The sequence below is a fragment of the Protomyctophum parallelum genome (assembly GCF_964188405.1).
Source record: "Protomyctophum parallelum genome assembly, chromosome: 9".
Lineage (NCBI taxonomy): Eukaryota > Metazoa > Chordata > Actinopteri > Myctophiformes > Myctophidae > Protomyctophum > Protomyctophum parallelum.
In genome coordinates, this window is record NC_139706.1 from 18,112,893 (window position 1) to 18,132,800 (window position 19,908).

At 40.0% G+C, this 19,908-nt stretch overlaps 1 protein-coding gene across 1 annotated transcript; it reads left to right on the top strand.

The window, feature by feature from the left end:
- Nucleotides 1–204: 204 nt before the first annotated feature.
- LOC310864464 (uncharacterized protein) lies at nt 205–8,882 on the top strand (the record flags this gene model as incomplete). Its single annotated transcript, XM_083773151.1, has 12 exons — nt 205–298; nt 824–1,303; nt 1,460–1,537; nt 3,006–3,140; nt 3,292–3,494; nt 3,673–3,746; nt 3,883–4,004; nt 5,460–5,550; nt 5,843–5,937; nt 6,971–7,143; nt 7,253–7,289; nt 8,575–8,882. Exons 2-12 carry the CDS (start codon nt 961–963, stop codon nt 8,880–8,882), a joined length of 1,659 nt encoding a protein of 552 aa, XP_083629277.1. The 5' UTR covers nt 205–298; nt 824–960.
- Nucleotides 8,883–19,908: the final 11,026 nt, after the last annotated feature.

Here is a 19,908-nt window from a genome sequence, read left to right on the forward strand (position 1 = left end):
TTGGGCATACCGCTTTTGTGTGTCTCGAGCTAAAAAAAAAGTCTGCTGGAGGGAAGGGAACCACTGCTGACATTGACGAACATAAATGAAAATGATAATGGTGATTGTAATGATTACGGCGATCAACTCATCGACTACATCCTACATCCTATAGACATCCTGGTGAGAGTATAAGCGACGCACAAGAGCGACGTCACAACAAACGGTGGGTATTTGAAATTCCAGTCCGCTCTGAGTGCATTACAGCACCAATGTGCAAGATTGATTTCCAGCGGCGAGATGTGTTCCATCATATGAGGTGACATCGGTTTACTTTATGTTTGTATGAAGAGACGTGGAATAAAAGATTACAATATTTGGTTTAGTTTTCAAACTTTATACTTACGATTAACCACGATATCTTTATTCTGCTGGGTTGCTTTAGAATTCTCTTGAGAAACTGTTTGCTTTTATATGATGAATTCCTGTTCTGTTCTTTAGCTACATAGAAGTGTCTATTTGTATGTCTCTAAATGTTTTGATGAATTGAACAATGTGGACCCTGTTGTAAACAAGTGTAATGCTTAATTGGGTCGTCCACTCACAGTTAACAGTCTTTGTATTGAGTTTGTGCTTAAAATGTACTGTAAATTCTACAAACTGTTAATAAATATTTCAATCAATCAATCAATTGCTTGCTATAGTAAAGTTAGCAGCAGCACGCCACTGAGACCCCAGGCCCACAAGTGAGCGTTTGTTTAGGCTGCCGCTAGATAGTTATACGGATATAATGCTATCTGTTAAGAAATAGCAATTTGATTTGATATTGTCACATCTGATACAGGTATCGTGGTTGGGGCGAACACATTGACCCTATCTTCTAGTGAAGGATTAAGTATACCTACAGAGAGCAACATCGAAGGATTCGTGTATCATCATAATCTGCCACTCTTATGAATATTCCCAACCCATGTTCCCTCAATGGAGACACAACAAAGACTGTTTGAACACTTGCCCACACCGGACAAGGACTTCAGGCAGGGAAGCCGAACAGGGATGACCCACAACCTGCATGTAAATGGAGATTCAATGGCCTCTCTAGATATGTCCAGTGGAATTATATCTGCGGTGATTGAGGATGATGGGTCGTTCACTTACAATATAGATATTGTGCCAGATTATGTGCCCAAAACGACAAAATGTGTGCAACACACTATGACACAACACGACTCTCCTGCCAAGGTGTTTGCAAGGATGAAATCCCAACTGCAGAGGGAGCGCCATCCTCTCAATGATGTAGCCTCAACATCCAATTTATTTCCCAGTAAGCTGTCATACTATTCATTTCATCTCTATGTTGGGCATTGATGTAAAACTGTCTGCAATCATCTAGTAGTAGACAGGAATCACTAATTACGTTTGCATGCAAACTAATAATCACATTTTGGGTTAAATAATATAAATTACTTTCTTTCTGAAGATGAAGTGGTTGCTCTGAAGAGAGATCGGGACATCACAAATGTTGTCAGTGGGAGGATACGACTGATCAAGAGCCAAGGTGAGAATGTAGTCGAAGTGGAACGTGTGCTTTGTATGAAATAATAATTCCCAAAATAAAAATGTATACTCAGTTTGATGTATACTGTTTGTAAAGCAAATGTGGATACATCACAATTATTATCATTTTTTTCTCCAGTGTAGTAATAATAATGTATATTACAGAAAAACATTGTTTAACAGAATATTGTCTTGAGTCCAATCTGCTATTGTGTGTTTAGTTAGATTTTGTCTGTTCTTGCTGCTCATGTACTGGACAAGCCATCCTCCACCATTTACATTGATATGTGCAGGACAACTCCAGCATCCAAGGTTTTGGTAGTGTTAGGTCACATTCTCACCTAATACTTCGGTAGACTCAGATCCGTATGGGCGGGGAAATGGAATTCTTGCATATTTAATTGGCTGGGGTTTGCCTTCACACTGTCATTCGCAGCAATTGGAAACGCAGCAGGGGGGACCTTTATCAATGTGTTCCGTTCATAAACTATAGCCTACACAGTGAAATCTATGGTGATAAAATTACACTCATAACGTGCATGTGTCGTGCCGTCTGGGACCCCCCCCCCCCTCTCTCTCTCTCTACGCACGCAGCCGCCACACACTGTTCTTTTGGGCATGGAGGCACAGCGCTGCATGAGCGCACTGATATAACTCCCCAGTCCCACACAGTGACAGCACTCCATGTTTACGGCACGCACAGACAGACAGAATATTATGTAGGCTATAATACACTGCAGTGTTTTTATGTGTTTTCTTAAGCAATTGATTAATGTACACGTCCTCATTTCGATCAGGGCTTCAGTCTCCTTATTCGACCACGTCTATCCACAGTAACGGGACATCTTTGCGCTGCGTAAAATATGCCTTCTCCGTCTCCAACTGTGTTCAGCTCACCCGCCACATTATGTTTGCTTCATTTCCTTTATTTACTGCGGATTGCATTCACACCTGCACCGAATCGTAGTCAAGTGCGATTCGAAGCGAAGCGAAACCCACGTTTTTGGGCGGAGTAAAATGCGGTTATTTGCTGCGCATTAGGATTCGAATGAGCCTTCACACCTGCCAAACGAAGCGCACTTTCTGACAATGCGCAGCAGGATTCGTTTTAATCGCAGCAAAGCTCTCTGGTATGAATGCGACCTTAGAAACTTAGAAATTCACTCCCTGACAACGATTTGGACATAACCGATTGTCAAGCTGATGTTGTTGACTGCCAAACAGCTTTTATAATGTAGATGACTCACTTCCCTGCCACAACTTGCCTCAGATGGACCCGCATCTCAAATAATCGTTAGGCTGTTCATTCCTCAAGTAATACCAAGCTTTGCTGCCAGTGCCAGATGAACGACTTAATTATTCTACTCACTGGTTAACCCACCATACACCTGATTATTTATTCACATCGCTTTGTTTGTCTTTTGTCAGTCTGATGGAACTCTTTGGTATTTTCTTTACTTTTTGAACAGGGGAGTGTGTTTCTTTGGAGAGGCTTCCTCAGTCTCCAGCCAAGCTCTTTGATCACATTAAAGAGCGGGAGAGGAACAGACTCATTCAAGAAGGTTGCAAGGCTGAACGAGGCAAAATGATGATCCAAAAGAGAGGTATTATGATACATAATGAAGTGTAAAACCTGATCTTATTCTTTTTTTGGGTGGGGACTGGGGGGTGAGCGAAAACTACTGATATAATATCATAAACATTTTGTATAGTGATATATTGCAATAATGTGTGGCTGTCTTGTCATAAACACAGGCACGCATGCGATGGAGCTCAAAACCTCCATGAATGATGTCAGAAGTGTTCCTGAAGGAGCTGATGACCGTGGTGAGGATGTCCAGCCTTTTGTGGTGGACCCACTACTTGTCAATTCACCATACATCCGCATGAGAAGGAAGCGTGAGGATGTGCATAAAGGGCCTACAAAGCCCTCTGAAGACACACACCAACAGGTCAAGGTGGGTACGATGTGATTTTAAGAAATCAAACTCATTTAGAACGGTGGTTCCCAAACATTCTAGCTCGAGACCCAAAAGTGAAATGAAACTACTGAAAATAGCAGATCTACAAGCTCACAACGTGTCGTGATCTGACGTATTGCAAGTCCCAGCTAATTTTTATTCTTATGCTTGGTAGGTCACAGGGGTTTATTTGACAAAGTGGATGCTGAAGTCTGACTCCAAAGGCCTTTATGTTGATGGAACCCGTCAGTAAGTACAGTTGTAAACTGTCCATTTTTGTACACCTGCTTATGTGCCAGCAGTTTGCATACATTATATTAGAATTTTGACTTTTTATACGCTTAATCTAAGCCTTTTAATGTAATTAAAGTTTTATTTCTTATAGGGACAACAACCTGCATTGGCACAGTAGTAGCATTGTAAAGAGGGTTTCCAATACTGTGCTCAAGACAACCTCTGGAAAGACGTACAATTTGGTGGGCAGGATGGCCATGCCAATGGACTCTGGTAAGTCGGCTAAAGCACATTTCAGATTTCATTATGTAAAACAGTTTGTGAACTTGTTATTTTTCTGTATGTTTTGTGAACTTGTAGAACAGTGCAAAACATAGAAATGAAACCAACCAAGGAAATGTGACAGCAAAGTAGATGCAGATAGTAAACCCATGCTTTTTATTTTCATTCACATTCGTACCCTAACCGTAACAGGACTTGAACTACGGATTGAAAACAAATCCTCTAATGAAAAGGTTTCTTCCAGTTAGGTTATGGGCATTTAAATTTTATCCTTTTAGTGTAACCTTTGTCCGAGGGCACAAACATATAGCGCCTCTCGCCCGTGTACGGCCCCCTCTCTCTGGGGGCGGCGCTTTGGTTACGTGGTGGCGAGCGGCGGGATTGTGGCTGGCGTCCTCTGTCCCGTCCGGGCCGTTCTTCAGCAGGCAGTAGGGATATAATACAGGTCGTTGAGTTAGCATTGCTTCTCACCTTTCCATGTCAAGAAAGGACTCCCATTTAGGACCCCCATTTAAAAATCTTTACTGCCAGAATGTATTTTTTGTAATAATAATCAAAATCTACGAAGTAACTAAAGTTGACAAATAATTGTAGCGGAGTAAAAGTACAATATTTGCTTCCAACACTTTATTTGCCAAGGAATATTCAGAATAAATAAGTGCCCAGCAGATGAGGCAGATTTTACTCTGAAAAGCCCTGCCATTACCCCCCCCCCCCCCCCCCCCCCCAAAACAGGGAGACATAATCTTCCATTATTACGTTGTGCTGTCACATCTAAACTCTAGAAGCGTTTATATTCTAAACAAGGTTTAGTCACTCAGAAATGGAGACAGAACATTGCTGTTTCGATCAAAACCACGGAGAGCGCCGTAGATTTAGAGTTATCTTATGACGACTGACGAGCATAACACAGTCAGGCTGTAAACCAAGGTTAATTAAATAAGGTTAGGAAGCAAAGACTGTATGGTAGACTCCATGTTGCTTCCAGGAAGGGAGTTGAGACCAAGGAAGCTGAACGCGGAAGTGTTGGCTGCATATAGCCAATTGCGCATGTTTCTTTCCTTCCAGGGAGCAACATGGAGTCCACCGTACGGTCTTCGCTTCCTAACCTTATTTAATTAACCTTGCCGTAAACAAGAATTTAAGTGAATGGCAGTACGCATGTGCGAAACACAAGGAGATTGTAAAGCAAAAAACAAATAAGAATAATTCAATGAAAATGACCCTGGAGACGTCTTGGGCACTAAATGTAGTAGAAGTAAAACTACTGAAAATGTAACATACTAAGCCAGGATATCTGTTAAATCCCTAATCCAAGTTTCAGGGCCTATGTCATTTAACTACAGATATCCTGGCTTAATATATACTGGATCAGCGATTAATCGGTTTCATGAAAGCTGGTGCTAAATAAAGGTTATGATTTGTTCTGTTTTATCTTTGTCCTAGAATTGCCACAGTGTTTTTTAAAGAAGTTCGCTGATGGATTCCCTGAAGACTGGAAAATGTTGTATGATAAATTAATGTCAGAATCAGTAAAGTAAGTTGAATTCAGTCCATGTGGGGGAGGATGTTTTGTGTGATGTTCTATATTGACGGAATTTGCTTTCGTCTATGTGATTTTGAGAGCCATTTCAGTACCATACAAGGTAAATTAATTAGATGATTAATTTCTAATCAATGGAGCAATATATCTCGCCAATTAGTTACATCATGACAAAATAACTACACAACCCAAATCTCGATCGAAGTGTCCTGCTTCAGCATGTGTTAATGATGTTCAATGTCTGTCACAAATAATATTTATTTTTTATCATCTATGCTAAATCCAGCTTGGAAACAGATGGCAAAGTCGTCAAGAGACGGTCAGAGAAAGCTGTCACCAACCGTTCTGTGAAACGTCAGAGGCAGAATGTTAGCAGCACATGTAAGTATAGCATGGCAAAATGAAAACTAATGTGGCATGCTTAAATAAAAGGCCAAATTCAGGAATTAGAGTTGCTGAGCCTGTTTATACTAGGGCCTTGTACACAACAATTCCAAGTTGCAGTACAAAATAGTCACACAGTAAAACATGCACTACTGTGGTCCTCAAACATTTTTATGTCAAGGACTCCCTAACCACTGTTATACAGTATGTAGCACATACCCCCCCCCCCCCCCCCCCCCCCCCCCCATCTTCAACCTCCCAAATTTTGGACTTTCCCTTCATCGGCTTCCAGTTACTGCCCACAACCACTACAAAACACTGGTGTTGGCCTACAAGACGACCAAAGTCCTCACAATTATCCAATATCTTAAAATAACAAGTTTGAGATTTGTAACAAAGCAAAAACAAACGTGTGGATATTTAAAAAGGCACTACTGTAATGTAGAGTTTGATTAGTTGTCTATGTCAACTCAGAATTCAGTTTATTATTTAGTTTTAATTAATAGTTGGAAATTGGAATTCCATAATGTGACTGCTCTGTATTTAACACAGAACTGCCCCCTAGTGGTGTAACATCTGGAGGCATGTAGGGAGATTGGAGTTGGTGTGGAAGTTGTAATTGATTATTTTCTAGATGAGGATACTTGTCTGAACGGTGTTTATGTTTACAATTTTAACACAATTGTGGTGAGGACTGTTCCCTTTAGTTTGAACTGGTTGGTATTCTGACAAACGTCTTTTGAAGTAAACATAATGTATGGAGGTGAGAAGGGTAGGCGCTATACCCCATACAATATTGCACTATGTAAGGATATACTAGCCTGTGTATATCCTTACAGAGTAAGCAAACGGGTTCTGTTGAGAAATGGGCTTGTTCAGTAGACATGCATGCATGCATTTGGAGGCACGGGTGCGAAATAATATTTTTAAAGCATGTTTGGATAGATGCTACGTACATAATGTTTATCTGGTGTCCTAGCTTCTTTGAGGCATTACATTGTTCTTTGCATTTCTATTTTCTCTTCTCCAGTTGTCTCCTCACTCTCCTGTACTCCTACGTCCTCTGCGAAGACCGGTAATGTGTCCCGAAGTGGCCGTATGCTAAAGACCCCTCTAGATTATTGGAGAGGTGGGCGGGTCATCGTGGGCAAAGACCTGAACGTCACAATTTATGATTCCTTTAATACAACCATCTGTCTTCCAGTAAGCTTATTACTAATTAACCTTGACATTGAACACACGTTGCTCTTAAATGTTACATGCTTGATGTAATTGACTTCTTTTACGGACATATTTCAACATCTTTTTGCAGCAAGTCGAGGCAGAGGTTTCCCGGTCTGACTGTGCAGGTAAGAATGCATGGAAATAGGTAATGTCAGATGTTGGGTGCATTTTGCTTCATTAGCCAAAACTGCATATTGTCAGCTGAATATTACTTTCGTCAGTTTCATTAAACTGTTTTAAATGTCAGCTGAATACTTTGAAGGGTTCGCCCCAAGCTCGTTAGCTCTGTATAAACCAGTGGTTCCCAAACTTTTTCATGTGAAGGACCCCCAAATTGACACTAATTGGCCCACGGACCCCCCATTTGAAAAGATATGCCAGGGACATCCCCATAAGAGAAGATTTTTACAGTTCTAGCAGAGATTCTCAACCCGTTTAATTTCAAGCCCCCCCCCCCCCCCCCCCAGTTTGACATGCATTAGTCTACGCCTACGGACCCCCATTTAATGGCATTTCTATCTCTGGGACCCCCATTTTATATTGTAAAATCAACGTTTCCATTTGTACACTTTCAGAGTTACAGACCCATAAGGGTCCATTTGGTTCCAAACTATCATTTAGCTGGGGTTCCCCCAGGGGTCCTTGAGGGAGTTCCCGGACCCCACTTTGGGAACCACTGGTATAAACAAAAGCAGGCTACAGTGTGTCCATACACACTCCCCGGAGATGCCCGAGGCCACACCCCAAAATGCCTGTATGCGAGTAGTGTTCTTCTCTCCGGTTCCATTTTGTGGCTGCGGAACAACGAAAAGGTTAATTTGGGCGTCCTGTTTTTTTTGTTATGTTGCTGCTGTTTTTGCAGTTCCCGACACTACAATTATTGACCAGTGTTGCTGCAGGACGAAGAAAAAACATAAAATGTAACGTGTAGATTCCATAATGCAATTCCAATGGTCTTTAGCCCTAAACAATAATGGCGGCCACACCTCGGGCCCGAAATACCTGTATGTATGTGTGTCTCAAAGAATGTGGTCACTGAAATCATGCCTCTGGGGCAATAAAGGTGCAGCCAGTAGTGTTCAAGATGTTTTGTTTGGTCGAATGGATGGACCAAACTAAAATTGGCATCCTTAGTTCCCCACTGCTCTAAAAAGTAAACTTGCAACTGAAAATGTTTTCTTCAAGTGACATGTGTCAATGGTTGTGACTAAATATGAATTAAGCCTTCGCTACACATTGACATACTGTGTCTTCTATATCCAGAGAAAACACGGAGTGAACGAAAACCACCACCTCGCCGCTGTATTGTCTGGTCCAAACCTGCTAAGCAAACTGGAGGACACAACGAGCCACTGAACACTGATTTGAGCATCCCAGAGGGATTTTCTCACAGATCAACATCTATTGCAGGAATTACGGCCATGCAGCCCACATTGTATACAGACGGTGTACCTGAATCTGAAGCCAACTCAAATCACCGCTCAAGGCAGAGGTCTAAAAGCCCAAAGAGGCGGTTGACAAGAAAAGGCAATCCTCCAGCCAGCTCAGATCCTCCCACTGCTGACCAAGCATCACATTCAAATGTTGGCTCTTGGGCATCACCACACAGCCGGAGGAAGGGCACCAAAGCACTCGGAGAAACTGGATCTAAGGCCAGGAAAAAATATTATACAAGGTCCCGCCAGGGGAATGATGAGGACCAGAGTATGTTTTCTTAAATGTGAGTGAGGCCTAAGTTTGAGTGAGGCCTTACAACCACAGAAAGAGATGGGTCAAAAGTTCTTATGTTATGTTCTGAGAAATGAGCCCATTAAAAAAACATAATCATAGATGTTACCCCCTCGACACTTTTGCACAGGTGGGTGTGGTTTTGAGGTTAGGTTTAGGCATTGCATTGGCTTCTGTGAGGTGCTAGAAATGTTTGTTTTCTTGTGATTTTATGTTGCATATATTTAAAATAAATTGAGTTTTCTACTACCTTACATTTTCTACTCGTGCTTCTCTGATAAATATAATTTGACAAATTCTTGTCAGCTATTTGCTACTGAATTAGTTACATTTTCGCTAGAAACAGACTGTATCATATATGTCATAGCCAATTGTCAACTGCCATATATCTGCAGTAGAATATGGATTGTGAAGTTCAGAAATAACTACAGCAAATTCCATAGTTCAAGAAAATGTTTTAAATTACATTAATTAATGCATAATTATTCCCAGCTTATTCTAAAATATGTGAATTCATCTCATAATGCTCAATGCAATTAAAATACGGTATGTGTAGGCTATACGCTTTGAAAACGTACTCTGTGCAGTTGAATCTTCCTGGCTGGATTCGACTGCAGGTTCTCACTCTCCACCTTAGCATGGCAGGCACACAGCATTCCAATTATATTGTCCCCTGGACTGCTTGCCCCACATGTAGACTCAGAGTAATCACAGCTTGATCCCAAGCCCAAAAAAATGGTCGCAATCAGAATGTAACACCTCACCCAAGGGAACATGATAGCAACAGAGAGGGATTCTATCACACTGAGAAATACTAGGTCATCACTTCACTTTATAGACTGCATGCATGCTGTTCCCTCTACTACACCCCCACCTGTGAAATGAAAAAAGAAGTGATGCAATAAGTCTTGTTTGTTTAGCCTCGGCCATTCTGTTTAACAGCGGATTAGGTAAAGTGTGTCATGACAAGAAAATGAAATGGGGTAAATAATACTGCCGAAACCCATTGGGTTTGGGGACATCTTTATATATCATTAAAAAAAACTTGAATTCACCCATTTTCAACCTCATCTTCATATAATTGGTTGGTTCCTCACTAATACTCATTATATGGTATAATTTCCATCAACTCGCTCTGCAGACATAAAAAGTTCAATACTAATAGAAAGTATAAACATAAAAAAATGAATATATAGGCACACCATCCAAAGGTAATGAAAGTACTCTACTACAGAATGCAAAATACATGGAATAGCTGGGGGCTTGCAGATTATTTGGTGTTTTGTTTTGATTATCTATGTTAAATGTCTGTAAGCTACTTCGAATCTTCTTTCTCAAGCCTAATTTATATGGTCTTTAATAATGGTCCTTCAGAACGCTAGAAAATAGACAAGCGCATCATCAGTGGGAGGAAAGGTGGGACTGAAAGCTGTGATGATCCTCGCAGTTAGTTGTTTTGACCACTAGAGAGCACTAGAACTTTAAATAGTCATAGTTAAATGATTTGAAACCTTCGCTTCATGATAAATTCCGTATGCTTGTTAATAGACTCGTCCTCGATTTTTTGGGATCAATGGTGTAATTACATATTAATAATAAAGTTAACAGTCCATATTACTTATAATGTATTTTCATCGCTATAAATGCATTTTTTTTAATACGCCGCTTTGTCCATTTCTTATTGGAGCATGGCGAAATGCGTCATCAGTTCGTTCCAGGAAGTAATGGAGGTTGATCATATCAGAGTTAAATATTTCGTGTATTGGTGCGTTAAGAGTTAAGGCACACGTTGCACACTTCATTATTGACTAAAGGGTTTTGATGTGGCTTTCAGGCTGAGTTTGTATTTTTGTGCCAAACAAATTAAACTATGACGGAGTGTGGTATGTTCCATGGTCACTTGGCTCTCTCGAGTGGTGCTGCGGTATCGCTTCTCGGCCTTTTGGCTAAGATCAAGTGTAGTATCTGTTCTTATCAGTTTAATATCTGATACGTCCCCTACCCGGGGACCATATATTAAATTGATTTTTGGAACTGGGAGATGGAATAGGGGCTTGCTCCGTCCACTCCACGCATCGACCTGGTATTGCAGTATCTCCAGGAACGGTGCACCCCCCTGACATGTGAAATGAAAATAAGCTATTGGTTCGTAACTCCATGGCCATTCATGGAAATGTATTTATTTTTTTACTTTTTTGAGGTGTTGTAAACGGTATTTTTATTCCGTATATTTGCAGTGATGGAGAGACATGTTACCCAAAACAAAAATAGTAGCCAACACAATTTCCGAAAAAGCTATAAAATAAAATATTACAAATTCAGAGATCTGCACTCACCGACATTTGGGAGAATGTGCCTTGCTTAATCCCTTTCTTTCGCCATGAATTTATCCAACGGGCATTAGGTTTATGAAATGACAAATGAGTTTGCAACGCACTCTCCAGCTCAACAGAAGTGTGCGCGTGTTTGTGTATTTTATCTACCCCCCCATTCCATCCCTTAATCCCTGAGGATTTAAATGATCCATGTTTAAAAAATATTATAGAGGTTCACATTAACAGGACCAAAGCATCACATTTGACTGAGAATAGCAAAATAAAATTAAGTTATTATAATTATACACTTGATTGAATCAGTTGAATGAAAATAATGTTCTCTCCTACATGCATATTACATGTATCACTCCCAAGCAGAGTTGGACATCATTTCTGTTTTAGTTTAGGGTTTAGGCCTACTAAAGAGCTGGAGAGACGGGAGCATCAGAATAGGCCTACTCATTAAAAACCTACAGTATGTTTCTAGACCTGAGGTCCATAGGCTGATGGGGAAATCCCAATATAAACAGGGATATTCTTCTATATGGGATAATCCACGCATCTTGATAGGTAAATATTCATTTTGCTGGGAGCCTTGGCAAAGAATTGGCATAGGTGTAATTGATGATTTATATATGGATACAACTTTTAAGTCATATCAGGAGTTGGAGAATCAATTTAATGTGATGGGTAGGGGTGAATTTTGGAAATATCTTCAACTAAGAAGTAGTGTTGGAAGTGTGTTCAACCTTAACAGGGGTATAGAGGAACCTAATATGTTGAAAATAATTTTTGACTGGCCACCGACAATGCATAGGGCTTCAATAATTTACAAAAATATAATGGAATTACAAAGTGCAAAGACTTATTAATCTTAGATTAATATGGCAAAGGGATTTAGGATGTGAAATAAGTGAAGAGAAATGGTCAAATATAATTTCCAAAGTTGGGTGGGCCACTAGGGATATTAAAAGCAAATTTACACATTACAAAATTATACATAGATTCTACTATACCCCTGTGAAACTGTTTAGGATGGGCTTGGTGGAAGACAAACGGTGTTGGAAATGTAAAGGGGAAGATGGTACATTTTTACATGCATTTTGGGAATGTCCTGTGGTTGTGCCTTTCTGGAAAGAGGTACTGGGGAAACTTGCAGAGACTGGATGGGGCTAATACTACCAGAATGCCCAAGGTTATGTCTCTTGGGAGATCGCACGGTGCTGCAGGGGGTCACCAAGGCACAACATGCATTGGTGACTGCAGGCCTTATTACTGCAGCTAGGTTGATACTGAGAAACTGGAAGAGCTCTGCTACGCCAGAGATCACAGACTGGACCCAACTTATGACTGAAGCGGCATCCTTTGAATACTCAATTGCCAGGAGGAATAACGTCAAAGGGAAGTTCCATGAGATATGGGACTATTTTTATTTGTATATCAAAGGATTGTTGTAACATTTTGTATTTGTACATTACATATGATATAACCACGAGTGTCAACAACAGAGTGTGGAGGGGTGTTGTCCACGGGTTTTCTTTTTTTTGACTGCTAGTTGTGTTTTGTTTGTTTGTTTTTTCTTGTCTTTTTCTTTTGTGTAAGTCATGTGGATTTTGTATGCTTTATTTAAAATCATTAAAAAACTTTGATGACAAAAAAAAAAGAAATAAGTAATATTACTTCCGAATCAGAATCAGAAGCCTTTATTGCCATGACATGTAAACATGTTAGGAATTTGGTTTGGTGGACAGCAGAGTGCAGTTACAACATTAGGACAAGTGCAAAACAGGACAAGACAAGTGCAAAAACAACATGCAATGAATAGTGAATAAATATAAAGTGCAGAGTTCAAGTGTTCAGGTCAGTTCAGAGTCTTCTACCAGAGCTAGGTGGTCCCCAGCTCTGGTCCATAGCTCTAATGCCATGGACCAGAGCTATAGGTGGTCCCCAGCTCTGGTCCATAGCTCTAATGCCATGGACCAGAGCTATAGGTGGTCGCTAGTTCTGGTCCATGGCATTAGAGCTATGGACCAGAGTTCGGGACCACCTAGCTCTGGTCCATAGCTCTAATGCCATGGACCAGAGCTAGGTGGTCCCCAGCATGCAGACATTGAGAAACAAATAAGCCTTATTAAAGTACACCCAGAAACACTGCATTATTCTGTACATCAGGGGTTATTATTATTATTATTCTGTACATCAGGGGTTCTCAATGATTTTGGCTGGGGGGAGGGGGGACCCCCGGACATGCTTTGGCCGTGTCTCGCGACCCCCACCCCCGCCCCCTCACTACAATAACCTTAATAATAGAGAAAATATATCATAAATAAATACTGAAACCAGATATAATCATTAAGGAAAGTGTATGCATGCACTATGTGTAGGCCTACTATGTAAACTCTAAATTCCCATATTTTCCAGCCATTCAGTTGCAAATAAATAAATAACGTTTTAATCATCCCCAAAATATCTTCAGGACCCCCCCCCCCCCCCCCCCCAGTCATGACAGTCATGTTTCAGGGCTACCTTCACATAATCTAGTCAGAGAGTATAAAGTGCAAATGTAGCCTACATTTTAAACAATCACTTAAGGATATATTAATAGGCCTCCCTGATTACACTGACAGTTTGAATTTGTAAATTACTTTTGGTATAGTTTTTACATGGTCTCCTTATTTACTTCAATTAATTAGAATATTGGATCAGGAACACTTTTTTTAACTTTTTTTTAGTACCAGTACTCCAGTTCATTAACTCAGTATAAAAGACTCAACTTAGTAGAGTAATTTGTCAACCACTGCAATATAGACAAGAGATTACAAAAGTATGGCCAAAGGAAAAACATTTTATTAAGATGTGTAAAAGAAAATACAGGTAATACAGGAGGGGGGTCAGGGTGGGAGACTAATATATATGGAGCAACATATTTTCAGATAATTCTGGGGGTCCTTAACAGGAAAAAGGTTGAGCACCACTGACATAGAAACTTGAGACTGGTTTCATGCTGCAGTAACCGCACATGTCCAAGAGGTGGCAATAATGTTCTAAAGAGAAGTATGGGGGATTGATGTCACTATTTTTTGTTTTTAGTTGATGTAAGCCTATAAGGTCATATTTCATGTTTCGTTTCATGTCCACATCAGCTGCTCTCACTAGAGCAGTGGTTTTCAACCAGTGGTCCAGGGACCACTTGAGGAGATCAAAATCAAGTGTTTTCTCTTCAGAGCCAAAAATTTGCAATAGAATAGTTAACTTTCACTGTTCACTGTTGAACTAATATTATAGGAATATAATATATCTGAATACATTATTTCTATAAAATATGAATATGAAGTATGCAAAGGTACATTTTAGATTAATTGTAAGTATTGTAGCCTACACTACACAGAAACATTAGTAAACCGTGTGGATTAAATGTGAATTACACATTTTCTTTTAAACTTTACCATACTACTGAAAAATTATACCTCAAATTCAAGAGTCAGACCCAAAATTCTCATGGTTCAAAATGATCATTTTATTATATTAATGGATATTTACAAAATTCATATTTACACAATTCATAGGTATTTACAAAATGTACATGAGACCTTTATTTACCATTTACATATATACATATTTGACAGTACACAGATCATCATAATGTTACATGGTCATTTTCACAACAAACAAGTAGTACAGAGACAAACAAGCTGTCTACAAGGTCTCAACACATGAGCTTGTAGATTGACAAACATAAATACCGGTAGTAGAATTAGTGATTTAAAAACGTAAAAGAGAAAAGAACTGCTGAATGTCTGGCTGTCGTGTGCTTCCACAAGGAGGGATTAAATATCCATTAGAAGTGCAAAGAACACTAGCAGTAGCAGTATACAGGAGACGTGATGAATTCCTGTTCTGTTCTTTAGCTACATAGAAGTGTCTATTTGTATGTCTCTAAATGTTTTGATGAATTGAACAATGTGGACCCTGTTGTAAACAAGTGTAATGCTTAATTGGGTCGTCCACTCACAGTTAACAGTCTTTGTATTGAGTTTGTGCTTAAAATGTACTGTAAATTCTACAAACAAATAAATATTTCAATCAATCAATCAATCAAGTGTACAGTTCTGATATAAAGGCTAATACTATTGCTTGGTCTGTGAGATTGTCAGGATCAACAAGTAAACTGATTTTGTTTACAAAAAGTACTTTGAAGTAAACTTTAAAGTGAGAATGATAGGATTACATTTCAGCTGCACAATGCCGACAACTTTGAAGGAGCAGACACATTTTACAAAACTTCCTTCATGGATCCTGCATCACACGCATCCAAACTGCATCACTCTTTCATGTTGAGTAGGCTCTCACTCGCATAAAAAAATACAAATAAATCACACTTGTGTGAGTGAGGGGGCTCTTATAATCACATTCCGTGCTCAGCCAATCAAATCATCACAAATGTCATTCCGGCCAATCACTTTTGTTGTCTTCACTTTTTAATCCTCAATATGTACTTTGCTCAGCCAATCAAATCATCGCTATGGGGTGATCAGCCAATCAAATCATAGTGTTTGTGTTCACAAAGCTGGGCATAGGAGGGGATAGCCCCCATCAAAAACAAAGAAAATGTATAATAAAACATTTCAAAGAAATGCAGCATGTCTGATTCAACCTCAGGGATTGCCAAGCAGGGGAGCAGCTAGGCTCTTCACAGTAGATGACTGCAGCTCAGAGGGGTGAGTGACATCCAGCTTGCTCCCCGAGTACTTCATCTTGACGGCCTAGTGGAGATGGGGAAAAAAGCATTAGAGTTAATAATAATAATACTAATAATAATAATAATAATAATAATACATTTTATTTATAAGGCGCCTTTCAGGGCACTCAATGTCGCCGTACAGGTTAGAAACAGTACAAGAACACAGTTAAAAGCAGAACAAAATGACTAGTACACTTCATCTTGAGAGAATAAGGTATTTCCTGAGAAACAGGGAGAGCCAGTTTGATAAGGTTTGGCTGCCCCTTGTCCATTACTTGAGTAGAAATGATTAATAGACAGGATACCATTGATATGGTTGACTGTACGCCATTTTCTTTTTATGTTTTCCATGAGCTTTCTATCATCTTATTATAGTATGCAGTGTCACTGAGCAGTATGGGTGGGAGGGTTAAGGGATTTCTTTCTCTTTTTTGTCTTGTTTATTTTTTATTTTTTATTTTTTTATTTCATTTTGTTTCATAAAAAAAGTATTTCATATCATAATGTTTGTAATAATTTATAATCTGTTCAATAAAAACATATTTGACAAAAAAAGAAATATAGTGATAGAGTCCATGTTTCTGATGTCAGGGGGGAGGGAGTTCCAGAGGTGAGGGGCAGAGCGGCTGAAGGCTCTTGAGCCCATGGTGGAGAGACGGGCTGGGAGGACTTTCAGGGTGAGGGAGGAGGCAGACCTGAGAGACCGGGTGGGGATGTTGACGTGGACACGGTCAGACAGGTATGGGGGGGGGGGGGGGGGGGGGGGGGGGGTTATGAATGGCCTTGAATGTGTGGAGAAGGATCTTGAAGTTGATACGGTATTTGATGGGGAGCCAGTGGAGTTGGTGTAAAACAGGGGTGATGTGACTGATGACAGGGGTTCTGGTGACGATACGGGCAGCAGCGTTCTGGACTAGTTGGAGTTTATGGAGGAGTTTGTGGGGGAGACCAAAGAGAAGGGAATTACAGTAGTCCAGGCGGGAAGTGACAAGAGAGTGAACCAGGATTGCGGCACTGTGGGGAGTTAGGGAGGGGCGGAGGCGGTTGATGTTTCTGAGGTGGAAGTAGGCGGATCGGATGGTGGTGTTGATGTGGGTGTGGAATGAAAGGGTACTGTCGAGGATTAATGTATTTAAACACATACACCATTATATTATACACAAGCGTACATTATAATAACACTAACCCTAGTGTAGAGGCCTCATGTATTTAAACATCCCTCCTCCATTACATGCTACTACATTATACTAAACCTAGTGGAGAATATACATTTTAGTATTCAATATTCATCCATGTAAACATCCCCATCTTACTGCATTACACTCCAATTTACAATTTAGGCTTTTAGCAGATGCCCTTTGTCCAGAGCAACAAGCTAAAGTAAGCAATTACGGTAAAAACATACACCACATGCAGAGAGCTAGTGTCTCAATAGGATCATGGGTTTGAACATTATAATAATATAAAAATAAAATAAAAGATCTGTACATAGAAACTATAGAATGCCTGGTAAACAAATGAACCTAGCATCTGTCTAAATAACATGCCATCTAACCTACGGTACATTTATACTAACGTCCCAACCCTATAGTGCCTTTGTGTGCCAACTCACCTGGACATTTGTATTCCCCTCGCTGACAACGACATTCTTGGCGATGTGCTGCATTATTGGTTTCAGGTGAGCCTCATCATATGTCGTGTAATGCTGGTCTGTAGGAGTCTGCAACACATGAAAAACAATCATTAGGATCATCATGTGCGGTGCAATCTGTCTCTGTTAACACAGTAGTCTGCAAGCCATGGAAAACTTACTCAAATCAAAAGACAAAATGTCAAGCTATCTATCTGTAATAATAAGCCAACATATGATTCTATTCAACTCACCCATGGCAGGCAACCCAGCAGCAGCTGAGAGAGGCAGAGGGAAGCAGCAGCGACCTCAGAGGGCCTGTAGTGAACCATGGCGTAATCAAGGAACGTCAGGAACTTGGCCAGCATGTGTCTCTCCACAGAAGCCTAGTAAAACAATTACAAAACACTATTAAAAAGACTGCATAATACAACTAAAAAATACTCTGCTACATCATGTTGTAGTTTTTCATTTAGACCATGTTCACACCGTCAGTCCAAATCAGATAATTGTCCTAAACCAATCAGAGTTGCTTTATAAAGTTTCAACGGTGTACATCCTCATGGAAATCAATTTTTTTGTGATCAGATTTGAACCACATTCCTAGGTGGCTTGAAATGTCTTAACCCTGTAAAATGACACACACACAAAGAGATGATTATAAGATCACGCAGTGACATTACAATGAGCCCGGGAAAACACAATCAAATATGCTACTGAAAACAATACAGTTAAGTGGACATTGTCACATGATTATACACCTTACCCACTTCGTACCTACCGTGCACAGAAAATGAAGCGTATGTAGTAATGACAGGAAACATTCTTCTCTCAACATTACCAGTGAGAGCTGGGGGAAGTGCAAAAATGCTCGTCTGACGCTGGCCTTGGGAAAATGTCATTTGATCACCTTACCTCCTCTGATGGAACGAAATGTTCCCGATGCCTCCAGACCGAACTGATACCTCGGCTTCTCCCCAGCTTCATGTCCACCTTCATGTCCACAGACTACTGAGTGTACAGCTGGATACCTGAGGCTTACACAGCACAAATAGTTTCAGAATTCCTTACTAACGGGTTTTGTTTCATTTAAGATAAAATAATCAGCATAAAATAGCTGGAGACCCAGTCCAATCATAATATGATCTATCTTTCTTGGTAGGTGGCTTCCGTTCAGGACTAGTTGGATAAATTTGCTTTTGTAAATACGCTCTTTGAAAAAATGAATTAAGAAAAGGTTCTTCTTTTAAAATAGCATCAGTTATCAATCTGTTAACTTGTGGCAATATGTATTCGTGCAGAGCACGATGTAATCAATTCAAAACCACAAAAGACAATAACCTCTGTATTTCATTCTTTTTTTTGTCTGTTTTTTTAATAAACAAAGACTGCATTTGAGTTCCATAACGAATGCCCCATGGTGAGATACGCAACAAAAAACATCAACAATTCAGAAGAAATAGGTGTGTGGAAAAGTCTGTTGCAATATGATCATGATCAGTTCAACCCCATTTTATACTTCATTGTATAATGGTGTCGTGCGAAAAAATAGCTGATCTGCTATTTTCACAATTTGCAATGACAAAATTTGCTCACACCTGCCCAAAATAGGGACACAAGGTTGAAAGGGGGACAGCCCTCCATTCCGAAACACCACCATTCCGAAACACCTGTACTGTACTGTACTGTACTGTACTGTACTGTACTGTACTGTACTGTACTGTACTGTACTGTACTGTACTGTACTGTACTGTACTGTACTGTACATTGACAATGCATTGAATCTCATCTTATCTCAAAGTACAGTAAAGTAGGCTACAGTACAGTACAGTACAGTACAGTACAGTACAGTACAGTACAGTACAGTACAGTACAGTACAGTACAGTACAGTACAGTACAGTACAGTGAAAAGTATTTTCGCATCTCACCAAAAATACCTTTTGCAGCACTGTACTTGTACTGTGATTTGATTGCAGCTCTACCTTATGAATGGCAAACACTGATAACAGTCTTGAAGCAGAGACAACGAATATCGATAAGCTTGGACCATAGATAGAAGATAGTTGGCTTGATGGAGCCTGGAAATAGGCACATACAGTATACGGCCCTACCACAACAAGGCATATACTGTACTAGAAGCAAAGAACAAGAATAGTGCTGTAAAAGCACACATGAATGTTGTGTAATGTCTGTGTCTTTAGAAACCAATAAATATACTTTATAAAAATAAAAATAAAAACACACATGAAAACAGTCCTATTTCCCAACCAGAACGGTTCGTGTGCAGAGTCAGCGCAGCTGGTTGAGACTTGAGAGCATGAGCAGCAGG